General features: G+C 41.9%; 2 protein-coding genes across 2 annotated transcripts in view; both read left to right on the forward strand.

Annotated features, from left to right (window-relative positions):
- LOC103479281 (protein fem-1 homolog A-like) overlaps positions 1-8,433 on the forward strand; it is a 30,449-nt gene extending 22,016 nt beyond the window's left edge. Inside the window, exon 2 of the mRNA XM_017309864.1 lies at positions 8,416-8,433. Within this exon, the coding sequence (XP_017165353.1) occupies positions 8,416-8,433 (18 nt within the window). The remainder of the gene's footprint in view (positions 1-8,415) is intronic.
- LOC103479282 (receptor-type tyrosine-protein phosphatase S-like) overlaps positions 8,390-19,484 on the forward strand; it is a 28,438-nt gene continuing 17,343 nt past the window's right edge. The window contains exons 1-3 of the mRNA XM_017309865.1: positions 8,390-8,630; positions 12,911-13,056; positions 15,184-15,325. Coding sequence (XP_017165354.1) covers positions 8,486-8,630; positions 12,911-13,056; positions 15,184-15,325 — 433 coding nt within the window. The 5' untranslated portion in view covers positions 8,390-8,485. The remainder of the gene's footprint in view (positions 8,631-12,910; positions 13,057-15,183; positions 15,326-19,484) is intronic.

The raw sequence follows: 19,484 nt of genomic DNA on the forward strand, positions 1-19,484 counted from the left end.
GAGAGAGAGAGAGAGAGAGAGATGCAGTCAGATACTGTTTTTAATTTTACTTTCCCAAACGTTCGGAGTAGGATGAATTTTCTTTCTGTGTTGCTTTTCCGTTAAAACTAGGAAAACATGCTGTGTTTTGAACATTATGTAATAGAGCTTAAAAGGAATCATCTCTTAGTCTCAGTGGAGTCATTGAGAAAACCCACAGTCAAGCACCTGCAGGCACATCAAAAGGGAAGACAAAATGTACAAATGTAGATCTTGCAAAAATGTAAATTAAAACTCCAGTGGGAGGAAGTACTACAAAGGGGGGAAAAAATATAAAGTTGGTTTTTCTTCTCTTTTGGACACCTGTACAACGGTCTGTTTCCTCTTATYATTTCCTAAACTGTGTGTATATTGGCACTTCTAAAGCTCTTCCTCTTGAGACYGCTTCATTTATAGCTATTAGCTTCTTGTTGACCATCATGATAATCTGGACGTTTCACAAGATAGAATCCCAGGTTATTGTGGAAGAAATTAGCTATTTTTTTCTCTGCGTTTAGTTGAGCTGTCTTGTGTTTGCTGGTCTTTCCAAGGCATTAAATGCAAAACTGAACTAAGTGGCATTTTTGTTTCAGATGCATCCCTGGGCTTGTCTAATTTGGAATAAAAACGACCCTTATTGTTGTTGCACCGATTGGTGCCAGTCTTTTGTCCTTCGGTCCAGCTCTGTCAACCTCTGGAGGGATTTTTTCAGTATCTAATGCTTCTTCCTCAATCCTCCACTGGCGCAATATGCTGAGTTTTGTGCTTCTGTGATGGGTCTTCCTGTTCCACGCTACGTTTCTGCTGCCTAAAGCATTCATTTAGTAATTCATTGCTGGGGGCCATCTTCCTGATGTACTCTTGAATCCTCCTTGTTTCATCTTAGATGGTGCCTTTGATGCACAGTCTATCCAGCCTCCAGGTAGCTAGACTTGGGATGAAACTCTCAGTGGTTGGTGAGGAGCTTTCTTGTTTCACTACSAGGAGGATCTCAAAAAAGTGCACACACGCAAGTTAAAATTCTAGGTTTTTAAGACTTAAGAAAAAAGAGACCCTGGTTAGTAAGCTTTAGTACGTAACTTTTATAAAAGACATGTATTTTTTTTTTTACATATTTGTTGAAACTGTCATTATGTGGTGACAACATAGTATGAGATAGAACAATTGAGCTCCTCTGCCTACTGCTATCTGGAAACAACCAATCAGAGTCAGGAGGCGAGTCTTAGCTCTGTCAGTCTCCCTCTGTGTGGCGCTCTGCAACCCCCATCTCGCTCTCTTTTTCGTTCTCTGCTATGCTGCAGCTAGCACAGCCTGTCATGAATKCATGACGGCAGATAAATGGTTTTCCTGCAATGGTAAGTTGTTTCTCCGCCAATGCACTGACATTGATTGACAGCGCTAAGACCCTCCTCGTGGCTCTGATTGGTTGTTTTTGACTGGGAGTGGTGCATTTTTTTTCAGATGGCAACAGTAGCTCAGGGAGTAGGAGAAACAGTTTGATCTTTTCACAGACTATCTGTCTCATTACATACTGTTACAAAATGGTCACATTTTTAACAAAAATGTAAAAAAAAAAAAAAAAAAGAAAGCATACGTTTTGTAAAAATTACGTACTGCACCTTTAAGACTGTTTCCACCTTTATTCTGACACTCCAGAAAATCAACACTAAAAAACAAGCAAATCTGACCAGGAGAATAAAAGTAAAACAGTAAAAAAACAAAGGGGTCAATAGCCTAGTTGAATAAATTTGCACAGCATTAAACTAATACCCTGTTGAAACACAATTTGATTTAATTCCAGCATTTAGTCTTCATCAGTTCTCATCTGTTACCAGTTATAGATTCAGCTGTCGTAGAAGGATTTTCTTGGTATTGGATCCCTTCGCTAAAGCCAAAGTTTGCAGGCAGTAGATTAAAGTAATCTCACCTTCTAAAGGTACCAGTCAGTTGAAGGTTGTAAAAAAAAAATCTATAGCATTATACATTTTAAGGTATATCTCGGCTTAAAAGTGGGGAGTGAAACAGAGGTGGGGGCAGCATCGTGCTCTGGTGTTGCTTTTCTTTCAGGTGACTATTTTGTAAGATTTTGTGGAACTAGTGACCTTTATTTACAGTTGGCATAAAGAAAGCAGACAATGASAGGRAAAACATGCAGCAAGTTGGATGCGTAGCGCCACCAGGTGTTTGTTAATTGCAGCTCCAAGGAGGAGCTGTGTGGAAATGGGCGGGGCTTTGTGAGAGCGAGCTTTTATAGGCACCTCACATTGCTGCCCTGGTAGCAATCTTTAATTGCTGCCTGGTAGCAATCTTTAATTGCTGCCTGGTAGCAATGTGGGATATGGGAATCATATGGGAATCTTGTGCTGCCCAGCTCTTAAACTTGAGGTTTGTTTGTGGATTTTCTATCACAAGAACAGGCACAGGTTCTTGTGACTGTTCTCAGATCTACTTGCTCTGCAGCCGTCATCCTTTACAATCTCTTTATGATCCCAGAATTTTTTTTCATTTTGCTAGACCCTAAAAATAAGACAACAAATTAAAGATGGTCACTTTCACATGCTTACCCTTGAAATTTCTCACTGCAGTTCTGTGTGCAATTTTGGATCTGCTATAAAACGCGTTGCCGCTTTTCAGGAATGTTGTTGCTATATGTCAATATTTCCCCAGATAACACTATTTGAATGCATGTCGCATCCCCTTCCCTAATTTCAGCATGCCGTCTGCAGCATTAAGCAAGACTGATGGAGATTTAGTGGATGCAACCAGGTCTCCTGATTCATTTAAATTCAGGCAGGGAGCTGCGGCATTTGAGTGACAGGTGTGTTTTCTTGTCGGGAGAGGAGCTTCAGATATTTTATTTCCTCTGCTAAAAATGTAACCAAGGCGGTGTGGCTCATGCTTGCAGTAAGCTGCACTCCATCCTGCGCCTCTGATCCTCTATGTGTATGCGTGCGCGTGTGAGTGACTGTGTGTTTAAGACAGAGCAAAAAGAAGTGTGTGAGAGAGTGTGTGCCAATCTCCCCCATGATGCTTCGCCATCTGCCATGTTTGTGTGTGTGCATTCATTTGTGAGAGCCATTTGCCTACAGTGTCCAGGATCATAGAAATGTAAAGTAATATCACTCCCATCTCTTCCTTGGATCCCACATGAATCCTTTTCCAAATGTCTTCTCTCAAAAAAATGGTATGTAAAGCCAAGTTGAGAGAGATGTGAAGCAGCATTTTCCCTATTACAGATTTGTTATGTTTTTGCTTTTTATCGTCACACTTAAATGTTTCAAATTAATATCTGAATCAGAGATGGTTTTATGCACCAAAGAAAAAATAAGTATAAACCAGCATGGTTGTGTCACACATCCCCTGCCCTTTTGTTAAATCACTCATTAAATTAGCCTGGCCRTTGTTTTCCTATGCCAATCCCCTCGACTCTCATCTCCCTCAGTGCTTCGTCTGGGGTTTGTCCCATTGAGTTTGATCTTTCAGGATGCATTTCGTTCTGGTCAATCAGTGAGCACAAGGAGAACAATGACCTCATACTTCGACACCGAAGTCTGTTAGGCAGCGGCAGTGGAGGATGTGAACGAAAGTGAATGGAGCCATTTGACCACGCTTTCGTGATGCATCATGAATCATGAATAAAACATGGTGGCAGTGTCATGGTTTGGGGATATTTTGCTGATTACAAAAGTTTGAGGTAACTAAAGGAACCAGCAATGTTGCTCTATAACACAAAATTCTACATGAAAATCTCGGACTATTTGTTGAAGCTTTGGCATACTTATTTTATTGAGCAGGACAATCATCCAAAGCACAGCAAGCTATCTCGTTTAGAAATTTTTTTTTTTCGTGGCCTAGATAAAGTCCAAACTTAAACCTTACTGAGATGTTGAGACATAGCCTTAAAAAATGCACTTCATGTTTGAAAACACTCCAGTGTGGATGAAGAAGAACATTTTTCCTTCACAGTGAAGTGAAAGAAAAAAAAAAAAACATTGTCATTTTCCACAATCACTTGATGCCAGTTGTTGCCCACAAGCGATGGGGCAACTAGTTGATATATAGGGAGCAATTACTTAGTCATACAGGACCAGACAGATTTATACAACTTTTGTCCTAATCAAATCATTTAAAAATGTCTTTTTGCATTTAAAAAYCTGTAAAATCCAAACTGTAACTCACGCACCAGAACTTACTGCTAAAACAATTCAAAGGAACAAAAAGCACAAGGTGCACTGTCTCACAAACCGCACGGTGCTGCGAGATACAGATCTGGTTCGGTCTCTCTCTCTTAGTGCTCATGGCTTGTTGTCATGACGACATGCCTTATGAGATCATCCCACTTGTGGCGAGAGGCATCGGTGGGTAAGGTCGATGGCTGACGTGTGGGGTGGGGAACAAAAAACAAWAAAAAWAACATGTTATCTTCCGAGGGGAGCCCCAGTGGAGCAGGGGCAGCTTGGATGCCACCTAAACATTGTTATTTCATCAGCCTGACGGAGAACAATAAGCGGTGTACGTTGCACCACCTGAGCTGGGGTGTCATTATCTACTTCCCCACAATAAACAGCAGCATGTATCCCCCCACCCCATCAATCTACGTGTCAGGCTGACCATCTGTGTTTCTACGCTGAAAAGGTAATAAGACCAACCCCCGCTGTCCGCTTTCTGGATGCTGAGCCAGATGATCACAGGGAGCAGTTTGTGGTATCTCTGCGGTGGGGGTGGGTGGGCTGGTGGATGGGGCTGGGGGAGGCTGTACAGATTCCAGTAGACCTGAGTCATGAGGATTTCCATGTTCACAATGCTTACTCACTTTAACTCTGCTCCTGTAAGCAAGCCAAGTGAGTTATTGTTCTTTATCTTTGTGTCCTGAGAGGATGAGCCTGCTGCGCTCGCAGTGTTTTAATACCATTAGCAGGAGCAGAGACATGCCCAGACTGGCCTGGTCTGCTGCTGCATCTGCATGTCTGTTTTGGCATCCTCCCTCATCATCCACAGCTGTAGGATGGTGTAAGCCCTTTTGTTTGAACTGTGTCAATGGACCAACAGCAGCTGGAGCAGCCGGTGTAGGACAGCTGGGGAAGAGGAAGAGGATTTGCATGAGTGTGGATTAGACTGTCTATAAAAAGCAAAGAAGCTAAATGATAGGGTATCTCTCAGAAGAAGGCAACGTYGAGAGAGAAAAGGTTAACGAGGAGGAAGTGGATGGGCGGGCAGCGGAAAGGGATGAAAGAAAGTAGGAGAAGAGGAGATTTCAGGAATATAGTCTCATGCCAGAGTGAGATATGGGAGGAAGATTTAGGGATTACTTTAGAGGGTATGCGACTAAAGACGAAGGAGTGCAAAGAGGGTTTGTCAGCATGTGAAAGACAACGAGGAGGAGTGGATCAACCGAAAATGATCCGTAAGGTCAGAATTTGCTCTCAGGGAAACATTGAGGATCCGGCAAATCCGGCACCAGGGACGAATCGTACACAGAACGCCAGAACACACAGGTCGCACCTAATGTTTCAGTAGCCATGTGGCCCGCGTGCAGAACAGTGACCCCGCTTAGATTAATGCGGGGAAAATTGAGTTTCCGTAAGCAGAGAATTTACTTAGCATGCTGCCAATGGCGGCTGAATGAGTTGTGATCTGATTTTTCTTATCGCGCTCAATTGAGAGGGAGAAAGCTTTTCTATTCAGCTGCTATTACCCGCCGTTAGATAAGGCGAGGGCAGAGTGGCAGGAATAAGAGCCTGTATCAGATAGACGTATTTTCGGCTGAGCTATTTTTAGTTTAGAAGCTGGCAGACAGTAATATGTTTGAGCAGGTCATTAGCCCCAAAAGGGGGTTGGAGGAATCTTTGAATATCCAGCTCTCTAGAAAGGCCCCCTTTTTTTTTTTAAAGTAGAGCAGCCATTGCTGCTCCTCTATGTCTGACAGTATGTATGGAAAGTCAGGGACTTTATTTTGATATGTTCCAGTCAGAAATTTATGCGCGATCTTTGATCTGCCCGTGCTGATTTTAGCTAGATCCGATTCCTTTTTTTTAAAGAACTTTAATACAAGAGCAGCATTCAAAGTGTTTCTTCCAACCATCCTGCCATGGTGGATTATTAATTAACAAGAGGCAAAGTCACATTGTAAGAGAGAGAGAGAGTTTAGTGGCTAAAAAACAGGATGTTCCTACTTTAAGGAAAAGCAGTTAAGAAGTTGAAGCCTTTATGAAGTTACCAGCTTCTGGAAAGTAAAACTAATTATGACTGGAGTTGCTGTCACCAGTCAAATGAGGTTCTCTAGTGACATGAGCTGAAAGGCCACTCAGTGAGGCAGAGGCCATTACTTTTCCTGCTTCATATTGTTTGATTAGCAAGAGCAGCATTAATGATCCGTAAGGTCAGAATTTGCTCTCAGGGAAACATTGATCCGTAAGGTCAGAATTTGAAGAAAGGTTGTTCTGCACGCGGGCCACATGGCCACTGAAACATTAGGTGCGACCTGTGTGTTCTGGCGTTCTGTGTACGATTCGTCCCTGGTGCCGGATTTGCCGGATCCTCAATGTTTACCATGGTCAAGCTCAACCTTTCAGCTTTTTGCAGTGTTTTCTCGCGAACAAGGCTGACGAGCTACAAAAGTGTCCTGAACATCTTTGACGGTTGTGACATGTATCTTAGCTACACACAGTTTTAATTGGCTGTAGGTGACAGCTTGCGAGTTACGAATAGACTTGGAGCCTAGATTAGTGAGCGTAATAATAACAATCAGTTTTAGAGAGAGGTGAAGTCTTCAAAACTAACTGAATGTCAACAATGTGGAGCAAAGTGTTTCCTGTTTACAATGGTACACATCTTTTTCATCTTTAGCATAGGACAGGAATGATGATGAGGCTTGGCAACCCTTCGTCTCGAATTGTTTTTTGCATCTCGTTTTTGCAAAGACTGCCAAGTTTTCCAAATCCAGCATGTGCCAATGTGGACTGAGGTTCAGAGTTCCAATGGATAAAATAGAGCTAGCTCGCTGCACTCTGGTTGGCCTTTCTGTTATCTGTTAAAAGTCTTGCTCTCTCATAGCCTTAACAAAGCTCAGATATGTCCTGACACTTCGTAAAAAAAAAAAAAAAACTAAAATTTTCTTTTACGTTGATGCTTTACATATTTTTGTCTTCTCAGGTTTATTTTTGACCTGTAAAACACTTGAAATGTTCCCCACTCATTAACAACTCCCACAACCAGGGGTGCATTAAAATAGATGATCCACTAGCAAACGCATCTGTTTCATTGATTGGAAAAAAATATCCCACCGGTCTAAGCTAAGCAAGATCAAAATCATCCGATTCCAGTTGCCAGGCCATTTGTCTCTACGTGTCCATATTCATGTGGGAATCACAGCGTGGCCTGTCGCCTGCATTATGTCTCCTCAGGAGCGTATATGTTATCTTGTATTGCTACTTGAAGGCAAGGATATATATGCATTTGATGTATGACAGGTTAACAAAGACCCCTTTCTCATTTGGCCTCTCCACCTGCGCTCTGACATATCTTTTGATGAGAGGTGGGGGGACGGGAGAGCGCGATAAGACTGAGGAGTTATTGACTCGCGGATGCGGAGCTTTGGCGCAGCTTTTCCAAATCTCTGCGAGCAGACAAAGCTGATTTATGTCGGGACTTCCAGATGTGCGTCGCTCTGTGTGCATGTGTTTGCAGCAGCGAAGAGAGCAAAGTACCCATGGCAACTCCCCCAAAGGCTTTGGGTAAAGGGGGTTCACATGTATCAAAGCAGCGGTATTTTATGTGCTGTCAGATGAATTTTGTGGCCTTCCTACTAACCTCCAAATCCTCTTTGTTTGACTGTTTTCCGTTACTGTTGCCTACTCTAGATATATTACTGCGTTAACACTTTTATGTGTCGGCAGAATGCTGAAATACTGAGTGCTGAGAGGGAATTAGGCTGCAGCCAAAATGAAATTATTAGGGTGTCCAAAGGGGGAGGGGGAAAGGATGCTTAAATCTGTATCATTGCAGCTCATTTCATGGCTCACTAGAGAAGGAGACTTATTAATACAGAAGCTGTACGCCGAAAACTGTTTTGTTCTGTTTCTTGCCGTAGTTATTGAGCAGTGGCTTTATTGTTCTGGAATTAGTTCCGTCACAGTCAGCCTGCTGGAGCTCCTAATCCCACAAGTCAGAAGTGCTCAGGCTTAAATCAAAAAACTTAATCCTATATTTGCATAAATTTGCCTTTGATTTTCATAATGATTAMATTTTTCGCTTTTTTTTTTTCAGAAGAAACAACATTATGTACTTTCTCCCCTCGTGGTGCATCGAAGTTGCGGATAAGCAGCTCTAAAACGCAGGAGTAACGATGAATCAGATGCGACAGAAATGTGCCTGACCTTCATCTCGTTCTGTTTGCAGAGTGCCTACCCCCGTTGAGCGAAGCCCTACCTGCATATTAGTCATCTCCAACCAACTCGGCGGTGGTGCCATGCCTTCGTGTAAGCCAGACGGAGTTCTGGCACAGTCCAGGCGAACCATCCTTGGCTTCTACTTCYTCTCATCTCCCCTGTGTCTGTTGCTGCCTTTGATTATCCTCCTAACCAGGCCGTGGGGCAGCTTGTGTGAAGCACTAGGTAAAATAATATATCTACTTCTTSCTTCTTTTTATTTTTTTTTCTTTCATTGTTTCTTTGTCATTTTATCATCTGACAATCAAACAGTAAATGACATGCACACGAGCACTCCTACATATAAATGTAGGCGCACGCTCTGTGGGTGTCATCCGAGGAGTGAATCCTGTCCTGTCAGTACATCAGCTCTGAACTGCGGCGTTGTTAATGTGTTTTGATAAGGCGGGAGGTCCCATCAGCATGTTTCTCATCATCTTCTTGATTACAACATCTCAACACATTTCCTGCCTCAGTGGTTTACACACGAAGACACACACCAAGAATTTCTCAGCCAGGCTGGGCTATCAGTGATCTGAGATTTTCACCAAGCTGATTTTTTTTTTTTTTTTTTTTTGATGGCAGATAAGATATAAGACTAAAGATGGAACATAACACCTCTCAGCATTTAAAATTGGAAGTCAGCTTGGTGAAAGCTGATTTTTCAAATAGTGCTTTTTAAAATTTTTATTATTATTCAATTTTCCTCCTGTCCAACTAACTGTGTGTTCAGGGTGAAATGATGCATCCTGCTCACAAAATGAGACATGATATTTGATTCACAAGTTGAGATTTTCTAGAAATATTTTCTGGAAAACTAAGAATCACTTTTWTGGGGTGGGGGGGTTTACAAATCCAAAAAATACTCACAAATTACAAACTGTTGCATAGATTCATAGAAATATGTTTTACCCCCATGTATGTTGAAGTTTTTAACCTAGCTAATGCTAACGAAGGCGTGGGTGAGTTCATGGTATAAATGCGTACTAGGATTTTTAAAAAACTGTCGTTTCAAAGTAACTACATTTCACACCTGTTCTACACCAACACGGAAACACAAAGAGGAAAAAGACAGAAAAATGCTAAGGATTAAAACCATGCTGGCGTGACATTTTCAGACGCTGGTTTTCTGATCTTGTCGGGATGTTTCATGTCATCGCAGATGTTACCTGGCTTTAGATTGATGGGCTCTTGAGTGATATTTATGACAAAGGTTTACTCTCAAAAATGTTAGACCGGTGTCGTCAAGCACTTTTTTAATCATACAACATCCTACAAACACACAAGAGAGCCCGTGCCCTGCGTAGTTGGTAGATCCTTCTGCTCTGCATTCACTTAAATTTGGACAAGTGAAAACTAGCAAATCTGCATTTCATTAATTGAAGCACAAAATCGGATGGGAAGTACATCAGCAACCTACAGTGTGTTTAAGTGTGTGCATTTTTTATGTCGTTACTCTTTTTTAATCAAAATTAAAGTATTAAACTCCCAATGCTAACTTTCACTAATGAAATAAAGGTTTTGGAAAATATAAAAAATGGTGAATTATCCCTTTAGTTTAGTGCTAATACTAAGCTTGGAAAAAATAGTTAACTGCAGTGCCAGTAGCAGCTACTTATTAGCCATTTGTAATATTCTCGCAGTTTTTTGTGAGCCAGTTGGACTCACTCTTTTGTTGTCGTTTCCGTCGAAGCAATCAAACAACTCAAGAAACAACTACTTCCTTTCTCATTAGGAAGTAGTTCTTATTTTTTCTTATTAGAAAAAAAATGTCTAAAAATATGTCCAGCTTAAGCACACACCCTCATATCTAGTATAATTACACCCTAATTATATTAGGTTATAGTACTTGTCCAGACGAAATGTTTTCCAAATGTTTGGCAAATTATCGGGGTCATTTCAAACATGAGTCATTCCAGTTTGATCGAAAATATTTCCTTTTCCACATAAAAAGGAGAACTCAGCTTACTAAATAATGTCAGGTTTTTGCTAATAAATTCTGGAAAAGGTTTGTGGTAATTTTTGTTCCTTATTTGGTTTCTTGTTTCAAATGATCCCTGTAATGTCATTTTCTTTCTCCCAAAAGATAACGAAAGCAATTCCAGTTGATTTTATTATCTTTGTATCACTGGCTTTTTTTTTTTTCTTTTTTTTACACTTTTGAGCATGAGATGAAAACAAGTTTGACAGCAGTGAGGCACAAACAGGAGAAGATGCATTATTAAAACTGGCTGTAGGGCTTGTGAGACCAAAGCTGGCTTCTCTTAATACATTTGCCTTTTGGTACTTTTATTTAAGGTAGAACAAATTGAAACATTTGATAAGAAGTTATACTCGGACCGAACACTTCTGACAGGAAAACTGTGTGGACTGATTATAGTCAGACCTGAGGAAAACTACTGACTTCCAATTATGCTTTTTTTTTTTTGTCACTTGGCATGACAAAAACGCTGAGACATTGTGCCTCGTTACGTCTGAGCTCAGCAGTTGTCAGTCTCTCTGGCGAGTGATTACAAGTCACAAAGGTGTTCCATTAAAACCCGACCGGTTGTCCGTCAGCGGCAGCAGACCACGGCAGTGGAGAAAAAAAAAAGAAACACCGTTTTTTGTTTTTTTTTTTAATAAAAAAAAAAGACAGGGGTTCTTATTAGACCTTTATTTCCCAAGAACATCCTGATCATAACAAGTTTCTGTTGAGTGCAAATCCATTCAGAGCCGCAGCCTTCGAGGGCTTTTCCCCGGCTGTCAGAAGAGGCTTAAGTGGTTATTCTGCTAGTGGGATCAGTTTTGCACAAGGATTGGTGCGTTTAAGAGAACATAGAAAACATTTCGGACTCAACACAAAGCCAATGAAAAATACCCACATTCAAGCCCTGAGACTAACATGGAGTTCTTTCGTAATCCCACAGACAGGAGGAAGGCGCTTTCTTTCTACCCTGACGACTATTTTTTTCTTCCCTTTTTAAAAAAAAAAAAATTCTATGGCAATCATGTCATTGGCACGGGGAAGGTGCAGTTTGCTTGACGTTGTGTGTGTTTCTGAGGGTCTAGCAGGCATAAAATAACCTGCTCCGGCGTCTAAATATGGGAAGGATAAATTTGTTCAGTCAGATTACTCACTATGCGCTTTATGCTCCTTCCTGCTCAGGATTATGGCAAGCATAAAACGAAACCGCGTTATTTCTGACATGCCAAACACACGGTGTAGCAAGCAAAGGAGAAGTTTTTTATTTTGTTTGTTTTTTTTTTGTCACAGCATTTTTCCGGTTCCTGTCAAGGCTTTGTGGAGAAACTGGAAAGTGTTTCATCTGGCTATTTAGAACAGAATGGAGTGGGAAGAGAATTAGACCCACTATCTGCCTAATATTTGATAGACAGATGAGGGTTTTTTTTTTTTTTTTTACTCCCCCCACCATTTTTATTAGTATTATTGTTGTTATCATTCCTGTCGTGTCTTCAATCAACACAGTGCGACCTCACCCACCTAGACACAGGGGAGGAGGGAACCGGGTTGCTATGGTAAGGGTCATCCTGACTTCACCCTGATGGATAGCAGCGATTCGGCGGTTGAAGAGGAGTTAAGATGGGCACCATGGCAACAGGCCACAGACAGATAGCAAGGGGTGGATGCGTGAGGTTGTTTTACCGGTCTGACTCAGTTGCTGCGAAAAGTGTAGGTTCAGTACTGTTGGTTCAATATCACACTTGGAAATTGCTGTTTTCTTGCAGAGGGCAACTGCAACGCCTTAAAGCGTCTCACATTCCTGCCGTAATCCCTGAAAATATCCTCTTGAATTCCTCCACCGAGCCACGAGCAGGAAGTAAACGACGGAAATTAGGATCGTCGCGCTCCGCAATTCCAGGTCCCGTGACAGCCCCCCCCCCCTCCTCCTCTTCCTCCCCCACACAGGTGTGTGGCGCTCTGCAGGCACAAAAATCATGCCTCTGGTATTAATACATTTAAGCCAATTACATGCTGTGAATCTTCAGCCAACACTTTTCCTACCTGTGAAACGCTCATGTGGGATGACAGCCTGTGCTGCTGCATACAGCTCTGTGTTGTCCTGCCGGAGAGAGAGAGGGCGAGAGAGAGAGAGAGAGAGAGAGAAAGGGGGGGTGGACAGAGTGGGGGGGTAAAGAGAGAGAGATGTTCCTATGAAGCCCAGACCCATCTTTTATTTATGACCCACAGGAAGTCCTTCAGCTTGTCCTCTAGATGATACCCAGGAAGTAAGCACAATGGCGCAGCCGTCAGGACACAAGTCACTCTGACCAGTCCCTGAAAGTGAAATAGGGCGTGGATCAGCAGGAGTTGCTATTTCTGCCTTTGCGGTTGACTTGATTTCCTCCAAATATTACTTTTCATGTCTGGGTTTTGCTCAGATTTTTTTTTGTTGTTGTTATTGTTTCTTTGCTTCATCTCGTTTCTCACTCTTCCTTTTAATTCTCTCCTTCCTGCTTTTCAGCTCCGCCGAAGTTCACCAAAATTCCCACTGACCAGATCGGGGTGTCAGGGGGTGTGGCATCATTTGTGTGCCAGGCCACTGGCAACCCCAAGCCAGTCGTCTACTGGAACAAGAAGGGCAAGAAGGTCAACTCCCAGCGTATCGAGGTGGTTGTCACAATGCACAATGATGAGCCCTCACATGGGCTAACATTGACTCCAGTAAATAAATAGGCTGGAATTTATGCATCTGTGTGGGGTGAACAATCTACATTTAATCATTTTAGAGTTATAAACCTCAAAAGTCTTAACAAAATCAGCCATTTTAAAGGATAAAGTACTTTGCTTCACCCTGAGGGATCTTTATCTCCTCATTCTTTTAAAGGTAAATTGCGACATTTTTTGAATATTGTCAAATTTATCTCAGATTTAGTTGCACTTGAACTGAAACTTTTAGAAAAATTAAAAGGTCTAACGTTTCACATCTTCTATTATGCTCCATCCACACTGAAGCTAATTGAAAAGCTAACGCCGTGAAACACAGAGATGCTCTCATGCTTATTCAGTAAACATGAAGCTAGATCCTTGGCTTGATTAGGATTCTAAGATGGCTCTGACTAAAGTAGAATATAAATAAATAAAAATCTGGCAGCATTCTGAGGAATATTTTTCTCTCTTACCTTGAATAACTCATGTATTTTGCAAGTAACAGGTCTGCAGTAGCTCAGTTGACATTGCATCTGGACTGATTTTTAGGGTTAAAAAAAAACCCTCTTGTCTACATCCTAATGTAGATCTTATGTATTATTTCTAACTGATAATTTGCCAAATTACATTTTTTTAAAATGTATTTTAAACTGACGATCAATATTTTACAAACCAGTTTGTTTTCCGCACATACTGTCTGCTTCATCGCTGCAGTAGAGTTAAGATGCAGGCTGTCCTGCCTTATGCCCAATAACACAGCAGATGCAAAACATGCATGGAGGAAAAATAAACCACAGAGAGCTGCAGGTCCTGAGAAAATTGTTGACCCCTCCCCTGTCCCCAAAAAAGAACAACATCTGACTGTCGGCGAGGAGCGTCTTTCTAAACCAATCTTATGTTACACCATGAATGCACATGCWTACTATATTGTTGTGGAAAAAAACTGTAGGTTTTACACTCGGATGTAAAAATAAAAAAAAAAATGTTTCTGCTTTGTGCAATTGGCTAAAATCGTGTGCCCGCTTTCCAATCTGCCCTTCTGCTGGTATCATTACAGACAACGCTTATCTTTCAGAATCCCAATCAATTTGCTCTCGATATAGTTTACATTAATAAATATGCTAGAATCATTTTAAGGACAGATTATCTGTTCCTTGCAATTTGAGAATTAGAAGGTCATACAAACGCCGGCCTAGCCGTGTTTATTTCCCCCCCCCAGAGTCTGACTGAGAGCAGATWCTCTAAAAAGGCATCAGCATTAAAGCCAGAAGGATACCAGAAAGCTCTACGGCAATGAGAAAATAATGTCACCGGTTTTTAAATGAGGCTTACTGTTTATTTCTTGGGCTGCTTTGGCCCTTTTTTATCATTGTGAAGTAGAAAACATTCTGTTAAAGAGGCAGACCTGTCGAGCRGTAATTGGTGACCTTTTCAGATCCAGAATAATCATTATTTTATACTTTGAACAGAATGAGGCTTGCGGTGCAGTCCAGCTGCTAAAGTAAACTAATGACTCTAGCGTGATGGATCAACGAGAGTGATGTCAGTTTCCTCAACTAACCTCTGGCAGAGTGTGAATGAGTAGCTCATCATTTCAAAAATATTGATTAGAACAGAGCAATTCAAATGTGCACAGTTTTATTTGAAACGCACGGAATAATGTCAAACAAAAAGTTAAATGCTGCAAACGAGGGAGTGGTGAAAGGCGTTTTTCATTTCTAGATAAGTTGAGGTCTAACTGTGAAGGAATGTGACTTGACTGATTCTAAAGACTTCGTCTCAAACAGGGGATCCGGATCACGTTGTTCTCGGTAAGTGCAATGTCTGTGCAAGCTGCTGACCGCCAGCCTCCGGAGCGTGTTTGCAGGTACACGATGTGTCTTAATGATTCGCTGAAATAGTCAAGTGTCTCAAAAAAAAAAAAAATCTACTGTCGTGATTGTCAAGGTGCTGTAAAAAGACGACGCTCTCAAATGTGGCCACCCCGCAGATCCGAAAAGAAAGGGATCCCTTCTCTACTGTTAGAGTTGAAATGCTAACTCTGCCGTGACTAATATATGCTACTCTGTAAATCCTGTGGCTGTCCAGACGATAGAGTTTGACGGGGGCGCTGGAGCCGTGCTGAGGATCCAGCCTCTCAGAGCTCCTCGGGACGAGAACGTCTACGAGTGTGTGGCGCGCAACAGCCAAGGAAACAACACCACCACTGCAAAGCTGGATATCATCAGAGGTAAGCGCACGCTTACGCGCTTTTAGACACGGACGGACTTCTCTTTCAGCTCGACACGCATGTCCTCTTTCGGCCCCCGCAGCCGCCGGGGGGCCTGGAGGTTGTAGATGTGACAGTGGAACAAGGCCACACCCCACCTTRCACATCAGGCGGCAGCAAGCTGTTCTTTTTATAGTCCTTCGGAGCAGCGCAACCGAGCATGAACTGGCCAAAGTGAGGGCCAGCTTGGTCTGTTGGCTCTGGGGCTGTTTTAGCATTCCAGCTTGCTGTAATCATTCCGCTTCCTGGCCAGAGTTAGGGTGTTAATCTAATGTTGACTGTCTTCTTSCAGGGAAGCCTTAATAAGGTTTTGCCCCACCAAGACGTGAGCTTAAGTTACAACATGTGGCTCTTAAGGCTACGATCCGAGCGCTGGCCGTTCGCCCGGCGCAGCTGGATTGGGTGAGGAAAGAGAGGGGTTGGCTTTTCAAAGGGTTGCTCAAACAAAGAGAAGTCATTGGATTAGGCAATGCTTTAGCAGGCAAGCCTTCATTATCAGGAGTAATTCAGTTGTGGAGGAAAATTGGAGGGGGAGCTGGTCAAGGAGAGGTGAGAGGAGTTATAATGGAGGAACGAGGAGGTGGGAGGGAGTTGAGCAAACCAAGAGGATTGTGAAAAACAATAGAAATGAAATGGGATGTCAGCGGAGATCGGGTGAGGGGAGGAGAGGTGGGAGGAGGGGTGCAGAAGATGGATGAGGACTGTGGAGCTGGCAGGGCTGTGTAGTAAGCAGAAGGCTGGTAGCCCAGGGAATAGACTCCTGTCCATCTGTTACTGCGCCCATCATCTCTGCACACATAGCCCCAATCTAAAGCACATTACCACAGAAACTGCACCTCAAGGGTCAGCCTCCCATGTGCGTGTGTGTGTCTGTGTTTGTGAGTGACTCTTACTTTGGTAGCGTGCGCTTTTATTTCTCTTAGCTTCTTCTCTAGTGTCAGGACGACGTTCCCATTTTCTCGTCGACTATAAAAGTGCCGTGCCTTCGATACCAGAGCGCAGGGTATCATTAAGCGAAGTAATATTTACTTTTATTCAGAGCCGGTAAACCGTAAAAGCTGAATCACCTGCATGCGGGCTTCAAGAGAGTTCATGACTGTAGTAGACAATACAGTATGACGTTTAGGTGCTGTAACTTTGGAGCAAACGGCACAAACACGCAACRCAGCACATTTGCATCAATTAGGTGTTTGCAGTGACCATCTAACATTTCACACATTGAGATGGCGTTGTCATGGAAATACACAGATTACATTTATTTAAGGGAGAAGCATCTTAGTGAAACAAACGGGGGGAGGGGGAAGCATGTTATTAATGACAGGGTATGAAATTTTAAAAATGTTATTTAACTCGAGGTGAGAGCTACACGTTTTAAGTTTTTAATATRAAAATCTGTTYGGATGTGCTCGTAAAATCGAACATRCTTACAGACTCTTTCCCAGCGGCTCTTCCTGTTTGGTTGCGTCAGTCCCGTAAAAGTGTCGTGTCATCACTGTTCCATATGTCCTCCAGCGCAGCCAGCAGGAAATTAGCTGATGTACTGCTGGAACCATCTAGTATATTGCAATAAATATATAAAACATTACACATACTCATATTTAGTGTTTTAGTTAATAGAATAAAGGCTTCATGAATCCCTGTTTAAATTTTGCAACAGTTCTGATCGGTTTACTTATTGATCTACAAATKATCAATTGCGGTTCYGACCCAAACGGATTTCATGCTGACAGGTGCAGGACATGACAGCTTTACTGCTGCTAGTGGCTGACCGTTAGCCAGTCGCAGCACTTGGTCGCAATTTGTCTGTCACTCTGTCAACATTTCACCTTTTTCTGCCAACTAAACTGTAAGAGCTCTGATTAGAACAGTGGGAATGATACTAAGAATCAACAATATGCATTTTTGTTCAGTGTAAAAAAAAGTGTATATATTATTTTATTTTTTTTATAACTTTCACACTAAATACTGGAAAAATCTGTATGTTGTTCATGTTATTTAATTCAACGCTAACTCCCATTAAATTTAGGAGTTGATCTAAAAAAAATGTGGCCACATGTAATGAGCAATGAGTGAGTCCTTGAAAGCATCTTGGAGGGTAGAGATTCTCYAATCTAAAATGTATAGGATAGGATCYTGATGTCTACATTRGAAATATCTAATAGCACKGATTTCTTTTCTGCTCCACAGCCTCTCCTTAAACATTTTGTGCTRTTTATGGTCTGCTAGCCATAATCCTAGAATCTTGCGAATATGTTTAGCTGCATTCTTCCATGATAAACCTCGGAAGGATCCTCTCATGCCTATATTCATATCCTTCTCGGCTTCAAAGCTGCAAAATCTGAATTACAAACTGCTGAGATGAAGGACGCTGAGGGAGGGGGCCCGGGTCTTAATGTCTTCAGATTGTAGCGGTGGTTTAGAAAAGCTTCCGCTGTCAACCTCCTGGCTCTATTTGTATGTAAAGTGTTAGTAAAATGGACTAAAAAGCCTCTACATCCAGCAAGAGAATCACTCAGTGTCATTTAACAAACCTTTCTGCCTTGAACGGGTCATTAATTATTTATGAGCGGAGACGACGTTACGTGTGTACGCGAGCGATTAAGAACATTCATTTCAATTCAGCTTTATTCGTTTTGCGCTTTTCATGTGCTTGTTAAAAGGCAACACAAGCAGGCTGAACTAGCAAACCTTCGACATGAAATGAGTAGATATTGAGGTTAAGCAATGGGAAGTCAGTTAGGTAAAAAAAAGTTTGCAAAGACTAAGCTTGATCTGCAACAGAAGCAATAACGATATATAAAACAGTTCAAATAAGAAGCTAAATAAAAATTTAAAGCCTGTTAAACCAAACAAATGGGCTACAGTGGCAGTTCAACAAAATATGCAGCACATTTATGTGAGAACAGGTACACATGCAAACGCCCTGTGTGATAGGGATTTTTCCCCAGGAGATTTTTGAGCTTTGTTTTAAACGATTGTCCATGTTTCATATCRAAGGCGGGAAGGAAGGATTCTACAGGAAAGGGGCCAGGAAACCAAAAGCTCCGCCTCCTACTCATGACTTAGAAATTCTGTGAATGACACGTATTCCCGCATGTCGAGAAAGGACTGCTCCTGTGAGGCGGGAGGTATAAAGTCAGTCAGAAGGCATTATGCTGTTGAGGACTGTATGTGTAATCAAATTTTCACTGAATCCTGAATTTAATAGGAAGCCAGCGTATCGTGATACTAATGGAGAAATAGGATCCCTTCCTCAAAGCTCACGCAAGAAGATCCCTTCCTGCAGTTTGAATAAAAGAAAAAAAAAAGGATTTATGAATTACTACCCGCATTTCTCTGTGTCAGTTTGTGTAAAGATGCCTCGGACAATTGTAACGACTCTGTCAAAGAAAATGTCGAAAAGGATCGTAAAGCTTTCGACAGTGGTGTTGGAACCTAACGTCACTTTTGGCGTTCAAGAACTACAGCAGTAGTTTCTAGATTAATATTCTTACTTTGCGTCAACGTCTTTCAAAAGGCTACCAACGTCACCAAATCCTATACGCCCCTTTAAGGAAGAGTTTGAAAGCTCACGCAATACAATAAAGTAGCTTTCTTTGAACCGGTTTGCTTTCCCTTCACCGCTGAAGCGCCCTGTTACTCCCATGTTGTCTGGGAATGGAAATGTGAAGCAAATGTTTCCAACATGGCAACCAGTTGTGCGAATATACCATAGTAGTGTTTCCCTTTGAGCTCATGTAGGAAGAAGGGCAGAAAATTGCAACCCACAGATTTCACATGATTTATCCCAAACCTAATCACTTTAGTGGCACATAATTTGAAGAGTCTTGGCTCATGTTTTCCTCTCTCCTCCCTCATCAACAGTGTGTCTCCCTGCTCTTCAGAATCTTGATGAGTAAGATAATATCATCTACAGGTAGAAATCACGATGAAAATCCACCAAAAGTGGCTAAATATTCATTTYGGCATGACAGCTGACATATTTGAATCTACCAAATATTTTCCATCCAGCAGCTCTCTGTGATTGCAATATTGTATGCAGTTATATTTTAATGATGATTGCGACTGAATATATTGTGGAGCTGCAGATTAAATGTAAGTAATCTGCCAAATTGAAAAA

Source organism: Poecilia reticulata, linkage group LG17 (assembly GCF_000633615.1).
Source record: "Poecilia reticulata strain Guanapo linkage group LG17, Guppy_female_1.0+MT, whole genome shotgun sequence".
Classification (NCBI taxonomy): Eukaryota; Metazoa; Chordata; class Actinopteri; order Cyprinodontiformes; family Poeciliidae; genus Poecilia; species Poecilia reticulata.